Source organism: Notechis scutatus, chromosome 11 (assembly GCF_049901735.1).
Source record: "Notechis scutatus isolate UNSWTSFEM ecotype Mainland chromosome 11, rNotScu1.2, whole genome shotgun sequence".
Taxonomy (NCBI): domain Eukaryota; kingdom Metazoa; phylum Chordata; class Lepidosauria; order Squamata; family Elapidae; genus Notechis; species Notechis scutatus.
This window is the reverse complement of record NC_142019.1, coordinates 16,848,486-16,867,984: the sequence shown is the minus strand read 5'-3', so window position 1 is coordinate 16,867,984 and position 19,499 is coordinate 16,848,486. Positions and strand designations below refer to the sequence as shown.

General features: G+C 42.4%; 1 protein-coding gene across 3 annotated transcripts in view; it reads left to right on the top strand.

Annotated features, from left to right (window-relative positions):
- The window catches only part of IGF1R (insulin like growth factor 1 receptor), a 220,565-nt gene extending 205,130 nt beyond the window's left edge, over positions 1–15,435 (top strand). For 2 of the 3 annotated variants that reach the window (XM_087972930.1, XM_087972929.1), the window contains exon 21: positions 5,763–15,435. In XM_087972930.1, coding sequence (XP_087829056.1) covers positions 5,763–6,129 — 367 coding nt within the window. In that variant the 3' untranslated portion in view covers positions 6,130–15,435. The remainder of the gene's footprint in view (positions 1–5,762) is intronic. The other variant, XM_087972931.1, reaches the window with a different exon arrangement.
- Positions 15,436–19,499: the final 4,064 nt, after the last annotated feature.

Genomic DNA, 19,499 nt, shown 5'->3' with positions numbered 1-19,499 from the left:
TTTGAGTAGCTTGGAGAACCAGCAAATATCGCCTCTGACTGGCCCCGCCCCCATCTATTCTCTGCCTCCCATGGAGTCCCAGCTAATTGGCTGGGTCTTCTTTGGTTGCCCAGCACAGGAGAACAGAGCTGGAAAGCAGGTTGGTGGGGTGGGGAGGGAATGGGATTTTACAGTATCCTTCCCGTGCCACATCCACCAAGCCACACCATACCCATCAAGCCACGCCCACAGAACCAGTAGTAACAAAATTTGAATCCCACCACTGGCCCAACCCTCCCCCATCCTTTCATAAGGGCATTCAAGATGTTATTCTGTCAGTGGCTTCGGGCTCCAGTGGGGGAACTGCTCAGTGGCGGGGGTTGATAGAGTAACAACAGGTCCCACCTCCCCCCACTCTGACCCCACCCTCACCACGTGTCCTTAGATTTTAATGTTCAGTTTTAATTTATTTATGTTTCGATGTGTACGTGTAGATACATTTTTAAGCCTGTAAGCCACCCAGTGTTATCCTGTGGCAAGAGGGAAGTTTTCAAAAATGGACCGGACAACCACCATTTGCCAGAATAGAATAAGATCTCCTGCCTTGAGCAGGGGGTTGGACTAGAAGACCTCAAAGGACCCTTCCAGCCCTATAGTTCTACCTTCTTTAGATTCTGACAATAGTGCAAAGATCGACTATAGGCATGAAATGCTACTTCCAGCACACTAGAGATGTTCCATAACATCTCTGTCCATTTTCCAATTTTAGGGAAAGGGATTTGAGTCAGGGATCCCCAACCTCCAGTCCGCAGCCCACTACTGGGCCCCGGCCAGTTTGGTCCTGGGCCACAGAAGCAGTGGGCGAATGCTCATGTATGCAACTCCATTTGTGCAAGCAGCGGGCATGCATGGGCACTGTTAGTGCAAATGGAGCTGCACATGTACACCCACTGCTCTCACGGAAACACACACACACACACACACACACACACACACACACACACACACCGTTTATCTGCTAAGCCAGAAAGGTTGGAGGCAGCTGATTTTAAGTGATCAGAAAAGATCACTTCTTGCCTTGTCTCGTCCTTCCTGACCAATTTTTCCCATGCCTGTAAAATTTGGAACTCTAGATCGCATTTTTTTTTTTTTTTTTGAAACAAGATAGGCATCTCAACATATGACTCCTTCGATGATCCTGGCTTAAACCTTCCAGTGGAAATTTCCAGGTTGCAAAAGAAAAGAAACGGCTCCTTGTTAAAAGTTTTCCCCCACCCCCTTCTTCTATCAAACCAGGATTATTATTTTTTAAATCTTTTGAATTCATCCCTTTTTTTCTAGAGACCCAAGGCTTAGCACCTTATATGTTTTTCCAAAGCTTTACAATGATTTTTGCAACCCAATTGTGTTGGAGTTGGCAAAATTAGAGCGTGTGTGAATAGCGGCTCTCTGGAAGGAAAAACACTATATTTTGCTTGCCTTTTTTTTTTTTTTCTTTATTTTTTAATCCCCTCCCCTTCTTGGTTCGAGGCCCGCATGAGGGATGCTTAAGGGGCCTCAGCTGTTTGAGATTCTCAGGAAAAGAGCTTATTTAGCCAGAGGGCTTAAATGGGTATCAGGTGACAGTTCAACCTTGTTTTGCTAGCTCTCTAGCTGGAGTCGGGCAAAGGAGGCGGCAGTCGGGCGTTGCTAAGGAACTGAATTCCCCACCTTGGTTTTATTTTTATTTTTTTTCCAGAATGGGAAATCTCCAGCAAAGCTTTGAAATTCTGCTAAAAACACAAGAGGGGAATTATTTAACCAGGCTAGCGGGGGGGGAACGGAGGGGGCATGGATGTGGCAGATTTGCAAAGCGAGAAAAGATATTCCAGTCTTAATTTTCACAGGCAAGAGGGTTATTAATAAGTCAAGACCTCCCCTGTTTCCCCCTCCAGCCATCGAGAGTGAAAATGATGTATATAAGCCTGGGTAATTAAGGTTGGGGAGTTTGGTTGGAGGACAGCCTTTTTATCTGCTGTTGAACGGGGAGAACTGCTAATAGGTATAAATTGACATAATTTCTTGGATGAAGAAATGTTTTGGGGGTTTCCCGCCCCCCCCTGTAAGCTGATAAAATTACTCTCAATGGCTGGTCTCCCTTTTAGAAAGCAATTGATGAAGGCAGATGCTCCAGTCCACCCCATTCCTGTCCCTGTCATTAGCTCTTGAAGGTGTTGGCCTCTCCACGGGAATGTTGAAATTCAGCTTCCAGGCAGCTGTTGGCATACAGTGTACAACCGCAGTTGGGCCCCAACCTTTCTGTGGCTAAGTGAGACAGCTGTTAAGTGAGCTTTGCCTCATTTTACAACCTTTCCCGCTTCGGTTGTTAATATATAAATCACGTGACCCTAGGGGAATGCTACAATGGTTGTATGCGAGGAAAATGGTCCTAACTTAAGTTGCCTTCGTTCAGGGCCGTTTGTAACTTCAAACGGCCGCGAAATGAACTGTTGTAAGTCGAAAAGTATACCGCCTGCCACGTATACTACCTGTAGACTTTAGAAAAGGGGAAAAAAATATAATTCCCAAGTTGAGAGAGAAGTGGAACTTTTCCTCCACCCGTGGAGCAAACGCCCCCAACAACCCCAGGATTGGTGAAGCTTTGAAGAAGTGGCAAGGAATTCCCCAGGACAGAGAGAAAGAAAGAAAGAGAGAGGAAGAGAGAGGAGGAGAGGGAGAGGGACACAGAGGGTGTGTGAGAGAGAGGGAGACACAGAGGAAGAGAGGGAAAGAGGGAGGGAGGAGACACAGGAAGAGAGGGAACGAGAGAGGGGGGGGAGGGAGAGAGGAGGGAAAGGGAGCGAGGGAGAGGAACACGGAGGGTGAGGGAGAGAGGGAGACACGAAGGAAGAGAGGGGAAAGGGAGCGAGAGGGAGGGAGGGAGAGGAACATGGAGGGTGTGAGAGGGAGGGAGGGAGACACAGAGGAAGAAAGGGAAAAGGAGGGAGGGAGAGGGAGAGCAACACGGAGGGGGAGAGGGAGACCCAAAGGAAGAGAGCGGGAAAGGGGAGGGTGAAAGGGGAGGGACACAGAGAGCGGGAGAGAGAGACTTTGCAGCCCCTTTGGCCAGAAACCAGAAAGGGCAGCAGCCGAGTTATTCCTCCTGGTCGCAAACGTCACTGCATGCCAAAGGAAGGATGCCGTCAGAGAAGCCTTTTCATTCCTCCCTCGTGATCCCGTAGCTCCCCTCAGTTTACAAACCGTCTCTCCCTTCCTCCCATTTCTGGAAGAGCGGTTCGAGTGTCAGACAAGGTCTTCTAACCCACCCCGGCTGAGGGAAACTTCCTTTTATGGCAAGCTGGTGGAATGGCCTCAAAGGAAGTGGTCACATGGGCTTGCTGGCACAGGTGTCTGCTGGCCTCTCTTGGTGGCATCTCCTCGGCCCTTCCCTTCCTTCGGGCCCCGAGAGCTGCTGCCATCCCTGTCCTTGGTCCCAGCTGGTTGTTTTTAGACAGAGACAAAGAGGCAGCTGGGGAAACGACGGGTGTGAAGTCAGTGAAATGGATCTCGGTTACGTTAGATCAGGGGCAGATTTCTTGTTGGGTTGGGTCAGCCTGGCTGTTTGCAAATGAAAGAGGAAGAGGAAGTACAAGCCAACATCTTCAGAGCCTGGTTTTGTGTTTAAGACGGAAGGCAGTGTTAAGCCAAAATTGGGGAACGGGCATTTCTAATTCCTTTGCCATTGTTGATTGTACAAGATAGTTCTCAACTTACAACAGTTCATTTAGTGGCCGTTCACAGTGACAATGGCACTGAAAAAAAGTGACATACGACCGTTTTTTCACACTTATGACCATTGCAGCATCCCCCGTGGTCATGTGATCAGAATTCAGGCGCTTGGCAATTGACTCATATTTATGACGGTTGCAGTGTCCCGTATGACCCCCTTGTTGTGACCTTCTGAGAAGCAATCAACTGGGAAGACAGGTTCACTCAACAACCGTGTTACTAACTTAACCATTGCAAAGATTCACTTAGCAACTGTGGCGAGAAAGGTCGCAAAATGGGGCAAAAATCCACTTAACAACTGTCTCGCTTACCAGCAGAAATTTTGGGCTCTATTGTGGTCGTATGTCAAGAACTACCTATCTTGTGTTATTATTATCTTACTTCTCTTCTGTTTCTGTTCTGCATCATTTGTCTTCCTTTTTATTGTTGTAAGCCCCCTGGAGTAGCCCCACAGCCAGATAAGTCACCAAAAGGACAGTGTAACTGTCCTACATATGAATTAATTGCCAAGCAGCCAAATTTGGATCACGTGATCAAAATCACATGATCAAAAAGGGATACTGCAGTGGCCGTAAGTACGAAAAAAGAGTCATAAATCCCTTTTTTTCCAGGGTTGCCGTAACTTCAAACGATTCACTAAACAAATCATTGTAAGTTGAGGACTACCTGTAGGTATCCAATTTCTTGAATTAGAGCAATCCTGATTCTGGTGTCCAGATCATTTTTGAGTTTGATCTGCAGTGTTTGAAGGTAGCAAGGGATGGCATCCTTCCTCACTGAGATGCCCTGAAGGCGCATTGACTACCTTAACTCTCAACCACCATGGGGTTCCTGACCAAGCAAAGCTACTTAGGAATGAGGAGTCAACTTTAACAATCTCTTTTTGTCTTAAAAGGTGCGAGTCTATGTCTTGGCTTTCCCCACCCAAAGCAAAGGTGTACCCTACTTGCATGCTATCTCATGAAATGCCTCTTAAGTGTCCTGGAACCAAACATCGGTTGCTGATGTCTGTGGAGATTCTCAGACATCCAGATCACGGTTGTCCCAAAAGTGCTTTTTTTCAGGAGGCAACTGGACTTCCTAGGTTTTTCTTTGAAGATGTTTTGCTTCTCATCCAAGAAGCTGAAGAAGATTCTTGGATGAGAAATGAAACGACTTCAAAGAAAGACCAGGAAGTCCAATTGCAGAGGTGGTATTCAGCCGATTCGGACCGGTTCTGCCATACCAGTAGCGGAAATTTTCACTAGTTTGGAGAACTGGTAAAATACCACCTCTGATTGGCCCCAGCCTGCTGCCCCCGCCGTTACCTCTCCTATATTCCCTTGTTCTTTTAGCTTAGCCGATTCACATGGCAGAGAGGATTGCCGCACCTCAGCTGAGCTAAAAAAAAACAGCTTAGCTTACCAACGTTGACAGAAGTCGGTCTTTGGCCCCTCCGTGTGCACGCATGAAGCGTGCATGCCATAGAACCACGCATAGAACTGGCAGGAAACAATTTGGAAACCCACCACTGTCTAGTTGCCTCTTGAAAAAGCACCTTTGGGACATAGTTTTTTTGCTGATCAAGAGCTAAACCCAAGTGTCAGGATTCCTGCAATTATCCCCATTTAAATCATGAGTCTCGAGCCAAACTTCCAAAACTTCAAAAGGATTTATTGGGAATTAACATGTCCGGCACTGCCTGGGTGTAGCCGACTCTGAGACACATCATTCATTGTCACCCTTGACCCTGGTTTTCCCCCTGGGTGTATCGTAATTCATATTCTCCAATGGGACACATCCATAGCCCAGACTCACCAATCATGCTCTCCAGTTAGAATTTTGCTGGGCAGAAACTTTGGTCCCCTAGTTACTATCTTTGAAAACATTTGTGGAATGCGCTTTCGGTTTTGCAAGCTGCTGCGCTCCTCCCTTTCTGTTGGCAACTCTAAAAAGACCATAGAAATATTTTATGAGTTGACACCAAGTCCTTCTCAAATGAGACCATGTCCGCTGTCCTCTCTTCTGTTTCCCAGCTTCGAACTGATGCGCATGTGCTGGCAGTACAACCCCAAGATGCGCCCTTCTTTCCTGGAGATCATCGGCAGCATCAAGGACGAGCTGGACCCAGCCTTCAAAGAGGTCTCCTTCTTCTACAGCGACGAGAACAAGCCTCCCGACACGGAAGAGCTTGACTTGGAGACGGAGAACATGGAGAGCATTCCTTTAGATCCTTCCTCTACCCTCCAGCCTTCTGACAAACACTCAGGACACAAAGCCGAGAACGGCCCAGGCGTGATGGTCCTTCGGGCCAGCTTTGAGGAGAGGCAGTCCTATGCCCACATGAATGGAGGACGGAAGAATGAGCGGGCCTTGCCTTTACCCCAGTCTTCAGCCTGCTGACCTTGAGAAACAGGTTGTTGGGTTGTTGGTTTTTTTTTTTTTTTTCATTTTGTTTCCTTTTCTTGTTTTGCAAATGCAGAAATAACGCGGCTCGTGCATCGGAAGGGGGTTGAGCTGGGAGGAAGGCGAGAGAGCAAGCGAGAAAAATAACAATATATTCAAAAGCCGACTGTACCTCAGTGGATCTTCAAGAACTGTTCATTAACTGCACACAGGAGAATCCTCTCTTCGAATCCGAAGTCGAAATGACTTTTAATTTTTTTCCCCTCTTTTTTTGTTTCAATATGCAAGCAGGAGATCGGTTCCGAGCAGCAGAACTCTCTCTGTACGTGGGGCACAGTCAGCCTTCTAAAAAAAAACAAAAAACTTTGAATATTAACACTCAATAGCAACAGAAAACAACAAACAAACTTGAGAATCTGATGTGTGTTTCCCCTTTTTCCTCTCCTTTCTTTCTGCTTCATGATGGGAAACATGTCTGTGTGAAGTTCAACTCAATGACCCTTTTTTTCTTTTCCGTTTCTTAAAGTTTTACATCTTGAGAAAAAAAACAAAACACGACAGGCCAGCAGCTCTCTACTTCCTTTCCCTGCCTGACACTCTATAGGTTGTTACAAAAAGAGAGAGAAGACTGGATATTATTATTTTTTACTATGATTCCTTAAACTTTCTAGGATCGCACAAAAGATATATAACTTTTTCCAGCGCTGCCAAACTTTGCCAAAAGAGAGAGAGAGAGAGAGAGAGAGAGAGAGAGAGAGAGAGAGAGAGAGAACTTCCTTTTAGAGTTTTCCTTGTTTTTGTTTAGTTTTATTTCATCACGCGCCCCATCGAAACAAAATGCAGACCAATACACTCCCATAATGTATCGTACACACTGGCGTTTTTAGAAAATTATTATTATTACTATTTTGACTGGACAAAAAACTGTTTTCTCTCTCTCTCTCTCTCTCTCTCTTCTTAAATAAAAAAGAAACACGGTGCAGAACCTAAGGGGATGGGGTTGAGTTAGCCACCTCGCCCGCTCATTCTGGATACAACTGGCCTGGAGGATCAGAGCAACGAGGGGAAGGAAGAGATGCTCCCTGTGCAGAAATTTCAACCCAGCCCTCCAGAATGGAAATGCAGACAAGACAAAACAGGAAGCGTTGCCATGAGTTGTTTCTTCTAGTCTTTGGCAGGCTTGCAGGGGGAAAAAAAAAAGAATTAAAATGAAAAAAAGAAAAGAAAAGAAACTTAGAGAAACGCTAAAAGGAAAAAGAAACGGGAGAAGAATGGGCAATTAAACCAGATTCAGGCCTCCAACTCTTCGATGACTTTTTTTCCCTCCCTCTGTTATTAAGACTTCAAGGGGTCTTGCAGTTCTATGTTAGACCATGGCTCATTTGCATACACATTTGTCTTTTTGTGTCACTTTTATAACTTTTTTACAGTTCAGATACTCATCTATATGTCTGTACAGGAAAAAAAAAAGCTGCTATTTTTTTGTTCTTTATCTTTGTGGATTTAATCTATGAAAAAGAAAAAAAACCTTCAGGTCAACCCTCTTTTTCTTCCCCCCATTTCCCATCCTTCCATTTCCGATGAATTTCTACCCTCATGCTTTGTACTCTCTATATATAAAGTTGGACCTTTTTACCTTCATCCTGCCACCTCTTTTCCCGAAACGCCCATACCTGGATTCACCATTTGCCATCGATGGTTTAACACCCTTTGAATGATTTTCCTGGTTTTTGTTTTTTTGCTTTCTTTCTCTCCTCTTCTGTCTTCTCCTTTCGGGTTTTTTTTGTTTTGTTTTGATTATATATATATATATATATATATATATATATATATATATATATATATATATATATATATATATATATATATATATATATATAAATATAATTATTATAAATATATAATATTATATTTATGACTGTCTTTCTGGGTTAAAGCACGCTTTGTGGGGCTGACAGGGGAAAAGTACGTTGCCAATCCATGTTTATGCCTGGTTATGTATCGCCCTCTTGAATGATCATCCTCACTCTTTTGCGCATACAATGCCCAGGTCTGTTACAGTGCAAGGTAGGATGGTGGCTCAGGTCATAAAAAAGGAAAAAGTTAACTCTTTAATGCAAGGATGGGTAACTATGGCAATTTTATGAGCCATGGACTTCAATGAATGAGAATGGAATTCTCATTCAGGGCTGGCTCAGGAATTCTGGGAGTTGAAGTCCACAGGCCATAAAGTTGCCATAGTTTTCTGCTCTTAGCAGCGTGGCGTTGCCTTGCCCTCCTTCCCGTTGGCCCTTTCAAGCTTGGGTTGTCTCTCGCAAACCACCACACACCCCAAAGTACATCAGATGTAGGTGTAACGGCTGGTTGTGGCCTTGTCTTTCCAACCATCAACTCTTAGGAACAATACGCATTTCATGCTCCACCAGTGGTGATTTTGCAAGGTCACTCAACTTTCCTCTGGTTTCCAGGTGTCTTTGGCCACTGCTGCATCCAAAAAAGAGGAAATAGTGGATGGATAGAAGTTTTGGGATAAATGATCAGAGGTGAAACCAAATTAAGGTGTTGCATGGGTTTGGTTGAAAAAGAGGAGAAACCCAAGAGGTTGTTGATACTGGCTTAATCCAACTGTAGTCCAACATGGAAATTCTGTGTTAGCACTGATTAAACCAAAAAACAAAATATGGCAGCAGATGAAGGTTTGTTCTGGGTTGGAAATATTGATTCCTCTCTTTTTAAAAAAAATAATATTTTTTTGGCTGGGGGGTTTGTGTTTGAGTAAGAACAAAGAATTAAAATATAAACTGCTAGATTGTAACTGGAGATAAAAGTTACGTTTGTAGTGCTTTCTTTCCTTTTTCGCTTGTATAGCTTCAGTCCCAACCACCTTTTCACCTCCCTCCATAGTTAACTCTTTCCCCCTTTTTTGAGGAAAAAAAAGAGAAAGAAAAAAGAAAAAAAGTATTCTATGTAGGATTCTTTTTATTTATTTTATTTTTTGTGCTCTCAGTTAAAATCACTGTAGAAGTGCCCCATAATACATTTTAAATACTAAAATAAGGATTTGTTTTGTTTTGTTTTTCTGAGTTATGACGGGACAGTTTTTATTTCATTTTCAAACATTTTATCTACCTCACTCTTTTTTTGTGTGTATATATAAAAATATACATCTCACATTTTCTCAGCAGCCGACAATATACTGTTGAATACTGGCGACCTCATTTGTTATACAAACCACATCCTCCAGGTTTTTAGAGAAGGAGGTCACTGCTGAACACACATGCACACCTACACACACACACAAATCCCTTGGAGAAGAAAGTTGTTGCGGCTGTACACTTACAAATGCTTTTGTCTCTGTGGTATGTTGCGGATTGAAAGCAGTTTTCACTTGGTTTTGAGTAAAAATGAAAAGCTGCTGTCCCTCTAGTTCGGAGGTCTCTAAACTTGGCAAGTTTAAGATTTGTGGACTTCAACTCCTAGAATTCTCCAGCCAGCTGGCTGGAGAATTCTAGGAGTTGAAGTCCACAAGTCTTAAAGTTGCCAAGTTTGGGGACCCCTGCTCTAGTTAAAAAGAACAGGGAGGTGAAAACTCCCAGGGGCATCGTTTGGTGGAGTTAAAACAGATTATCTGCTGGGATGAAGTAGGGTTTAAAAATGGGGAGCTTTTAACAGGTTGATTAGGTTCTAGTCACATGTCAAATGTGGACATGGAGAAGGAGGGCTAATCCTTTTGAAGGTCTCCAGGTGCCTCCAAAACCCTGAAAGAGGTGTTGGAACCAAGTGATAGCTACCTAAACATACAGTAGATCTGTATTTCTCTGGAAGATCAGCAAAATGGAGTTCCCCAAAACCAACTTTTAGGAGTGACCTGGCAGGAACATAAAGACGCGGTGTGTGTTTGTAGCTGAAAAAAAATGTCGACTGTTTGGATTGTTTCCCCTGAACCTTCAAACCAGGGGTCCCCAAACTTGGCAACTATAAGACTTGTGGACTTCAATTCCCAGAATCCTTAAATCCTTAAAGTTGCCAAGTTTGGAGATCTCTGCTCCAAACAATGTTTTGCAGTCGTGGAAACCATCAGGTGACGAGTCCTGGGCTTCACTGATCTGCCAGTAAGATGGTGGTTCTCCTTTCTGGCCACCGTTCATAGCCACAGAGCTTGAAATCCTCTTACCCAGTTTGTGGTCATCCAGCTGGGTTGAATCTGGATTCTCCACCTGAATTTGGGGTGTGCGTTCTTAGCACATCTGGAGACTCCAGGTTGAAGGATGACTTGCTTGCTGCATCTGAATTATGTCATGCTCAACTAGATGATACAAACCTTAATTGTGTCAATGTCCACTAGTTGGCCTCTAGAGAGATGAAAGGCATCTAAGGCCATGCTTGCTTCTAAAATGGGTTTTGGTAAGGAGCAGATCCTGGCTATGCTTTGCTTGATGTCCTTCTGTTCTTTCAAGTGATTGTGTTTTTGTATGTGAGTTTAGTGGTGGCCTCTCCTTTCTTGCACATACTAATCTCCTGTTTAGATCTTCAGATCTTTCAACTGGTTTCAGATGATTTTTTCCCCTCTAAACTGTCCATGTTATTACTTTTAGTTGTTTTGTAGGTGGCTTAAAATATTAGGAGAGAAAACTAACCTTACAATGCCCATCAGGACATACATTTCATAAGCATTCAGAAATAAGGCAGTTGTGTAATTAAATAAGTAGGCCTATGTCACAGGTGAGCTCACCTCAAATCAAATCACCTCAAATCTACCATAGTGTTCTGCATTCATATTCTTAAATACTCATGTTGGTTTCCACATATATTTTTTGTTTTGTTATTGCAATCTTTTGGTGTGTTGCCCCGGTTGATATTATCTATGCCTTTTTTTCCCCTTCATACCATCTTTCGGTTGATAGTGAACCCATGTTGTCTATGCATTTCCCACCCACCCACCCCCCCAAAAATGTGTTGGCTTGATATTGGGCACAAGGCTGCAATTTTCTGCAGGGTTTATAAGAGATGGAGAATTTAGTTTAGTTTCTGGATGGGTTTGGATTGAAATGATACAATCTCAGTTGCTGGATGTCATGATCAAAGCGTAGAACCGAATTGGCTTCACCAAGGAGACCAGAAAGTTGGACCACTTGTCCCATTCATGCACGAAAGTCTGAAAAGAGCTTTTCTAAGCCCATCTTTTCTAAATTCTTCATTCAAATTATGTCCCCACCCCATCCCAGATCTCCCAGTACTTGGATGTAACACCATTTCCAGTTTGCAATGAACAAGCAGTGCTTGCTGGTACACCTGTTGTGCAAATCTAGAAGGCTTAGCTTGAATGGTGCAGGAAATTGCAGTTCCAACACAACTGAAGGAGGCACTTCCCTGGTTTAAACCATTGGTTCTCCGCAAACCACGTTCCATAGCAGGACTCAATCTAGGGGCTTGGATGTGTTACTATTCGATCGCACAAGGTGATCTTGAGGCATTATGGTAGAATATGGTCTCTTCTACCATATTCTCTACGGCATCCCTATGAAATCAATTCAAGACTGCTTCGGACTTTTCACTTCTCATTAAGGAAGGATCCAGCTCTGCGTGGATTGCCTATTTGTACACCTTTGCATATAATACTCTGGAGATAGGGCAGCAGAGGGTAACCAATAGTTGTCCTGGCTAGGGATTATGGGTGTCTCAAAACCAGAAGATTTTTGGAAGGCTGGATTAGACAGTACTATGTCTGCAATTTTACTTCCAGTCCCTTTTGCTTTGGAATTATCAATAGCTGGATAGTTGCCTTCCAGTCATCCTGTAAGGAGGTCAATGAACATGTATTGTGCTTGTTTTTTAGAGCCTTTGCACAGATGCTACCCAATGGTGTTTGTTAAATTGTAATGGTGCTGCATTTTAAAAAAAACAACCCCACAATTATTCACTTTTAATTTTTGAGATGGCTTTTCCTTCAACGAACGGCCTGAGTCCCTTGGTTACTCTGTGATGTGCAGAACATGGTTTGGGTTCAGAGTGAGGACTTCTGTGTCAAAATAGAACTGCTACCCGTCGTTGGTTTAGTTTTTGATGTCAGTAATGACACCCGAAGCAGAGCCTTCGAGAAAGCTGGTTCCCACTTTAGCTCCCTCCTCTGCATCTCCACATACCGTGAAGAGTTTAAGTTGGTTAGCATCGACGTGCCAGTTTGATGCTCCAAAGGTAGTTGAACCCAGAACTGGTTGGAAAGTGGATCTGCTGCTTAGATCTCTGGGAAATACAGAGGGTTGTTTAGTACAATCTGTTGGGTATATGAATGACACTCCTGTTGTTGGTATAATGTTTGATATAGTTATATTTTTAAATGAAATTTCATTCCAGTAGTTGGTGACATTTCATTGTGACTTTTATTTAAGTTCGTCCAAGATGTTTTCCCGTTGTCTATTCAGGTAATTCATTCATATATCTTCTGGCTGAGGGGTCAGCAATTATTTCAGGCACCATAAACACTCACCCCTTCCCCATTTTTAAAAAGTTATGTTTGACAACTTTGCCCAAATCCCATATAAGATCATCAGATTTTGCAAAAAGACAAACCACTTATTTTTTAAAAAAACACACACACATATATTCTTGTTTTAAGTTAAAAGGTGCCACGTTGGTGACCCCAACTCTGGTCTAATCCTGGCCCCTTCCTAACTTTCTTTATCAATGGGAAAGGTCTGACCTTTGGCAAATCACTCAAAATTGCTCGTCATGGAGAATGGTCACATTCCTTTCCCATCCCAGGGAGATGAGAGGTGGGAAAATTGGAAAATTGTTCCTTCCCTGTTCCATGGCTAGGATTTTTGGAACAGCTGACTAGGGCTAAGGATTTGATCCATGGCGGTTCATGGTGTTGGATCGACCGCAGTTCAAATCATGAGCATGCTCTTTCAGGGTGAGCTTTCTTTTCCTGGAGGTGCTGAAGATACAGAACGTGGGCTTCGTTCAACAAATTGTGAGTCCTGTTTGAAGGACCGGTGGGTTCCAAGTTGAAACGCTTCCATGTCTTTCTGGTAGGTTTTAAGATCCACAAGGTTCAGTCCAAACACAAGTTATGGGGCAGAAGTGCTGGCCAGCAAAACACAGGTTGACCGAAGTTGAGCGTGCTTACAGTTACGAGAACATTCGTGGCCAGGAATCCTAACTACTTTGGAACTTGCGAGTCTGAAGTCTGGAGTTCTAGATGTTCCATCGATATTAGTTCTGGAGCATTTCTGATGTGGAATCAAATAACACTAAACAGAACTTCATACAGGCTGCCGCTGCTGCTTCTAATACTTTGACCCTGAGCCAAATCTCCACATGCATCTAGAACAGAGGTCTCCAAACTTGGCAACTTTAAGACTTACGGACCAAGTCGACAAGTCTTAAAGTTGCCAAGTTTGGGGACCCCTGATCTAGAACAACCAATTCTCTACATGCATCTAGAACAAACCAAGTAGGTTTCTCAAAGCATCTTAATGGAAGGTAACTCCCACTGGAGTCTAGGGAAGTAATGCCCTCCATCCATGTATTTTGGAGAATTTGAAAGGGATAGATTACGGCCCTCTGGCCATCCTCATTAACGCAAGTTCCAGACAGCTTTTTTGCACGCATACGTGTGTGTGTGTGTGTGTGTGTGTGTGTGTGTGTGTGTAAATGTCAGCTTTGAATTCTGTATCCTTCCTATCCACTACCAATCCATTATTAGCATTTTTCATTGGGGCTGTTCAGTCCAGTAGATTACGGGTAGTCAGTTGACAAAAGATCTGGTTTACAGAAACAAATGACATATTTCATTACATTTTGCAAGACACTAGAGTAGTTTATATAAACATTTGTAGTTTATAAATGCTAACAATGATTTAAGAGCACTTTTCAGTGTATGTGGTTTTCCTTCCCCCCCCTTTTTTTTTTCAGGATACCGATGTTACTACCTTTACACCAATCCAAGAGAGAGACCTGTGGCCATTTCTTAATCACAACTTGTGCATTGCCCTGTGCGCACCCTAAGCCCAGATTGTGTTCTGTATCTTCAGTAACCCAGCCTTCCAGAGAGCTCTGGATAGGTGGGATCATCCATCCATCGTTTCACATTTACCATGTTAGATAACAGGTTGCGGGGAGAGAGAGAGAGAGAAAAAAACAAAACCTTACTGGTTAAGAAAACGGATTGAGCCCTGCGGTCTCTTAGTATCCATCTTAAACCTATTTTTCTTGGAATTGCATGAATACCGGAAGCAGAGGAGTGGGCTTCCAAGGGAAATGGGTTCAGGACTGGAATTCTGGTTGCATAGATTGCTTTATTGTTACTTAGGCCGAGAGAACCCTGCCGGCCTCATCAGCGACTGATGCAAATGTCACTTCTACGATTTAATTCATTGCACGGAAAGAGAATTTTATGTCCAGCCATTCTTTCTCCTTTCTGTGAAAAAAGAATAATAGGTGACTTCAGAGAGAGTGATTCAGAGAGATTTATGTACATATTTAACAACTTGGAAGCTTTCTTTTAAAAGACCATTTTCTTTGAAAGGTCCCTATTTATTGTAAGTATTTAAACAAAAAGTCTGAAGACAATATCTTTTTTTTTTTTTAAATCTCAGAAACAAATCTTCCTCTTTGCCTAAATGATTTTGAGTGGTTTTGTTACTTTCTTTCTTTCTTTCTTTTTTTTTTTGAAATGGAATTTTCTGTTTTCTAAACCAGTGAGGTTTGTAAAGAAAGGATTGTCCACAGAGATCTTCTACCTCTGGGACAATAAAATACAATATAAATATAAATAAATAAAAACCCACTTAAAAATGACACCCTTGCCCTCACCCTCCCCTCCCTGGCGCGCGCACACACACACACAGACACACAAACAAACCGACTTGAAAGTGCTAAGGAACTGAATGCATTTACAAATAGATTTTCCAACTTAACCTTGTTTAAAATATAAACTTTTTTTAAAAAAATATTAAAAAAAACCCGAATAAAATAACATGCCAATTTATTACAGGAAGACTTGCTGTGTATAAATTATTCCTAAAAGAAATTCCTGTGTTTATATTAAAATGAATCAGTAGATGATGGGGGCTGGGGGGAAAGATCAATGTTTTTGTATATTCTGTTGTAAGAATTTATTCCTGTTGCGATATACTCTGGATTCTTTACATTATGAAAAGAAAAAAAGAAAAAAAAAAAAAAGAACCTTTGTCTATTTTGAATGGCTGATGCTCCTTTAGGGTTCTCTTTCCTCTGCTTTTTTTTCTAGTAGTTACAGTACTACATGATTAAGTTAAATAAAAATGGATTCTGTATGTATTTACGACTCTTGTGTTTTCTTGCTCTTCATGCAGAGATAAATACAGGTCGTCCTCAACATTTCTGTTGCTGAGGGAGGCGTGCATTAAGTGAATTTTGCCCCGTTTTACAGCCTTTCTTGCCACCGTTGTTAAGTGAATCCTTCCAGTTGTTAAGTTAGTTACACTGCTGTTGAGTTGCCATTGACTTGCTTGTCAGAAGGTCGCAAGTGGGGATCATGTGATACGAGGCCATTGCCAAGCGCCTGAATTTTGATCACATGACCACGGGGATGCTGAAATGGCCATAAGTGGGGAACTTTTTTTTCCAGTGCCGTCGTAACTTCGGTCATTAAAGGAACTTTTGTAAGTCGAGGATGACTTGAATAAGAAATTCCATCCAAAAGTTTTCTCACCCGCTGTTGGGCCAATCCCTAGGTCCTCCCTTTGGAATACGCAGTATTTCCATTTATACTCCTGGTTTCCCACAGCTATTTAAAATTTTAGTACCCTAGAAGAGGATGGTTTCAATTAGCATTTCTCAATCTTGGCAACTTTTTTAAGAGATGCGGATTTCAACTCCCAGGATTCCCCAGACAGAATTCTGGGAGTTGAAGTCAATACTTTTTAAAGTTTGAGAAACGTTGGTTTTAAATCCAACCCAAAACCACTAATCGCAGCCATTGCAGCCAAAGCATGCCATGGTTGCAAAGCAGAATTTTCTTGCATTTCACGGGAGATGTTTAAATCCATACACAATGTATGCACTACCTGGGAAACGGCAACACAATTGTCCACTTTCAGAGTTTGTTTTGAACGAGGATAACACAAAATGACCTCTTTAATTTCTTTAAAGCCTATTTTCCTCTTTGAATCTGTTCAGTGTTCGCTGGTTGGTAGGGGTGTTTTATATATATATATAAATAATTGGGTTTTTCCCGTCGTAGTAGTGGTGCTTTTAAAGTTGTAGCAACGTTTCAGCAGAATCTCATCTGCCATCATCAGATTCTGCTGAAACGTTGCTACAACTTTAAAAGCACCACTACTATGACGTGGGAAAATACCCGAACAAAGCTGAAGGCCATACATGTAAGTACCCGCGAAAACTTAAGAAAATATATATATACACACACACACACACACACACACACACACACATATACATATATATACTTCATCACTAGATGCTTTCAAGAAGAGACTGGACTGCCATCTGTCAGAAATGGTGTAGGGTCTCCTGCTTGGGTGAGGGGGGGTTGGACTAGATGACCTACAAGCTCCCTTCCAACTCTGTTCATCTGGAATCAGTCACAATTAACCAGTGGAACAGCTTTGCCTCCAGAGCTTGTGGGTGCTTCGACACTGGAGGTTTTTAAGAAGAGGCTGGACAATCATTTGTCTCTAATTGTATAGGGTTTCCTGCTTGAGCAGGGGGTTGGACTAGAAGACCTCCAAGGTCCCTTCCAACTCTGGTATTCTATATTTTGTATTATCTCCATTTTGACATTATTTGCTTCCAATATGTTGCATCAGAAGTTGCAAAACTGCCAGCAACTTAAAACAGGCTTGGAAATTGTGTCAAGATTACAGGTAGCCTCGACTTAACAACGGTTCGTTTAGTGACTTTTCAAAGTTACAACGGCATCGAAAAAAGTGACTTATGACCACTTTTCACACTTAATGACTGTTGCGACATCCCCATGGTCACAGGATCAAAATTCAGATGCTTGGCAACTGGCATGTATTTATGACTTTGTCATGCCCATGTCGGAGTCTGAAGAGGAATCCGAGGAGGAAGACGAACAGCTGACAGGGAGCACGAGTGTGGCTCCGTTGGCTGTAGAGGAAAGGGCAAAGTCTGTCTGAGCAGAGCAGAGGAGAGGTAGAGCAAGGCAGAGGGAGTTCAGAGGAAGACCCAGGCCCACCCCCTCTTCATCCTAGGGCACACAGGGAGGAACAGAAGGGAGCAACGTGGGTTGCGTGGCTTGTGGGAGAGGAAAGGGCCCTGATCCCCTTCATTAGCTGCAGCTGGGAAGGGAGTTTTAAGAGACATGTATGCTGAGTGCGGCAGCTGCTAAGTTTGTCTTGTGTAGACTTTGCTTATCTGTGTTCATGGCATCTTCCCAATCCTGTTGAGTTATTGTGGTGCCTTCATGTCTGGAATTCTTGCTCTTGCCCCGCTGGAATAATTTCTTCATTTTGCCTTGGTTGGACTTATAGTTACAGTTTTTGTTGACCATGTTTTGGACTTGATTCTCTGCAGCCCAAGGCTGTTCCTGGGAGAGTTTTTCTCCAGCCCAGAAGGTAACCTGGACATTGGGGGCAAAGTTGGAGCTAATAAAGGGACTCTTATTGATTAACTGACTGTGTTGCCTTTGTGCCACGCCCTAAGACATCACGCTGTTGGTGTGTCCAGAGGTATCGCGATCCATTTTCTGACTAGCAAAGTTAATGGGGGAAACCGGATTAATTTAACAACCATGTTACTAGTTTCACAAGTGTAGTGATTCCCTTAACAGCTGTGGCAAGAAAGATGGTCAAATGGGGCAAAGCTCCTTTAACAAATGTCTCCCTTAGCAACAGAAATTTGGGGCCCAATTGTCATATGTTTTGGCGACTACCTGTACTGTATGCAAACATTTGGAAATGGCAATGAAATGTCTACAAGCAGAAGCCTGGATTGGAAAACTGACTTGAGCCAGTAAAAATAGCAAAATTCACCCGTTTATACAGAGAGAGAAAAAAACAAATCTTTTTTGAAAGCTTGGAAAGCTGATATGGATGTTTTGTTGACAGAAGAAAAAAACAACATTGATATTTTAGGGTTTTGGAAATTAAAAATTAGTCAAAGAGTTTGAGGAAAAAAAATTAAGATGACAATTACTCGATAGCTAGAAGGGTGGAAGGCACAATTACATTTTTTTTCCTCCTAATTTCTTGTTTATTTCTTATTTACTATCTCTTCTTGTTTGTTCTGTATATTTTAGCACACTGTAAATTGGGGTGAATGTGTATAGAAACCAGTCTTGGCAGTACAGCCCTCCAGATGTTAACAGAACCCTCCAGATTTTGAAAACTGGTATTGAGATGCAATTCAGTAACACTAAGACGGTGGAAGCTTTTCTTCTTCTTCTTCATATTATATTATAAAAATGTAAATTAAAATAAAGATAGCAGAAAAATGGGAAAGAGAAAGAAGCAAATGAAAGGTATAAGGGAAAGGGGAAAAGAAGAAAAGCATTGACATCCAACTGTTTTTAGCACAGCAAAAATGCAAAATAGAATTACAACTCTTTATTTTACCAACTTAACCAAGGCTAGACGTTTCTATAACAAACCAGTTTAATCCTCAAAACCCAGTCAAAATTTCATTTTTTCCCCCCGTGTCAAGCACAAAGTCCAGAAGTGATTGTCGAGTAGAAACAAAACTGGATATATTCTTTTCTCTAATTATCACAGTCAATTTTGCCATCTTGATCACACACTATCCACATATCCTTCCATTTCTGCTTACATAATTTTTCTGTCTAAAATTCTTGCTGCAGACCTTGGAAGCTTCTTCATCCATGTTTAAACTAATGAACTGAAGCTCAGGAAATACTTTGGCAACAAGGGTGGATTGGTGTTTTTTGTTTCTAAAGCAAGAATATTATGATGCTGACGCTTGAGGCCATTTAGCTACCTGGCAGCTGCTATGGCAATTTCAGATATTTTTTCAAGAGTAGCCAGAAGTAAAATCTGTTGCGGTGACTGTCCGTGTGATTTGATCGAAGTTGCAGGAAGCATTTAAATATGGGGAGAGAAGTTGTCATCTTCCAAAGATAGCCAAATCAGAGCTCCCAACATCTCCAGATGGTTTCAATTCTTGTAAGATGATACAGGTAAGACGTTAGTTGCAGTTTGGCCTCAGGTTTGGGAAAGTGCAGGAACAAAGAGACTGGAAAAGACTGGCATTTTCCAAAATATGAACACTTAAGACAATTGATATCAGATGACCGGTTCAGACTTCAATGCAGACTTCAAGAAATGGCTGCATACCAGATGGCATGACAACAGACAAAGCCAATTCCATGGAAATAAATCATA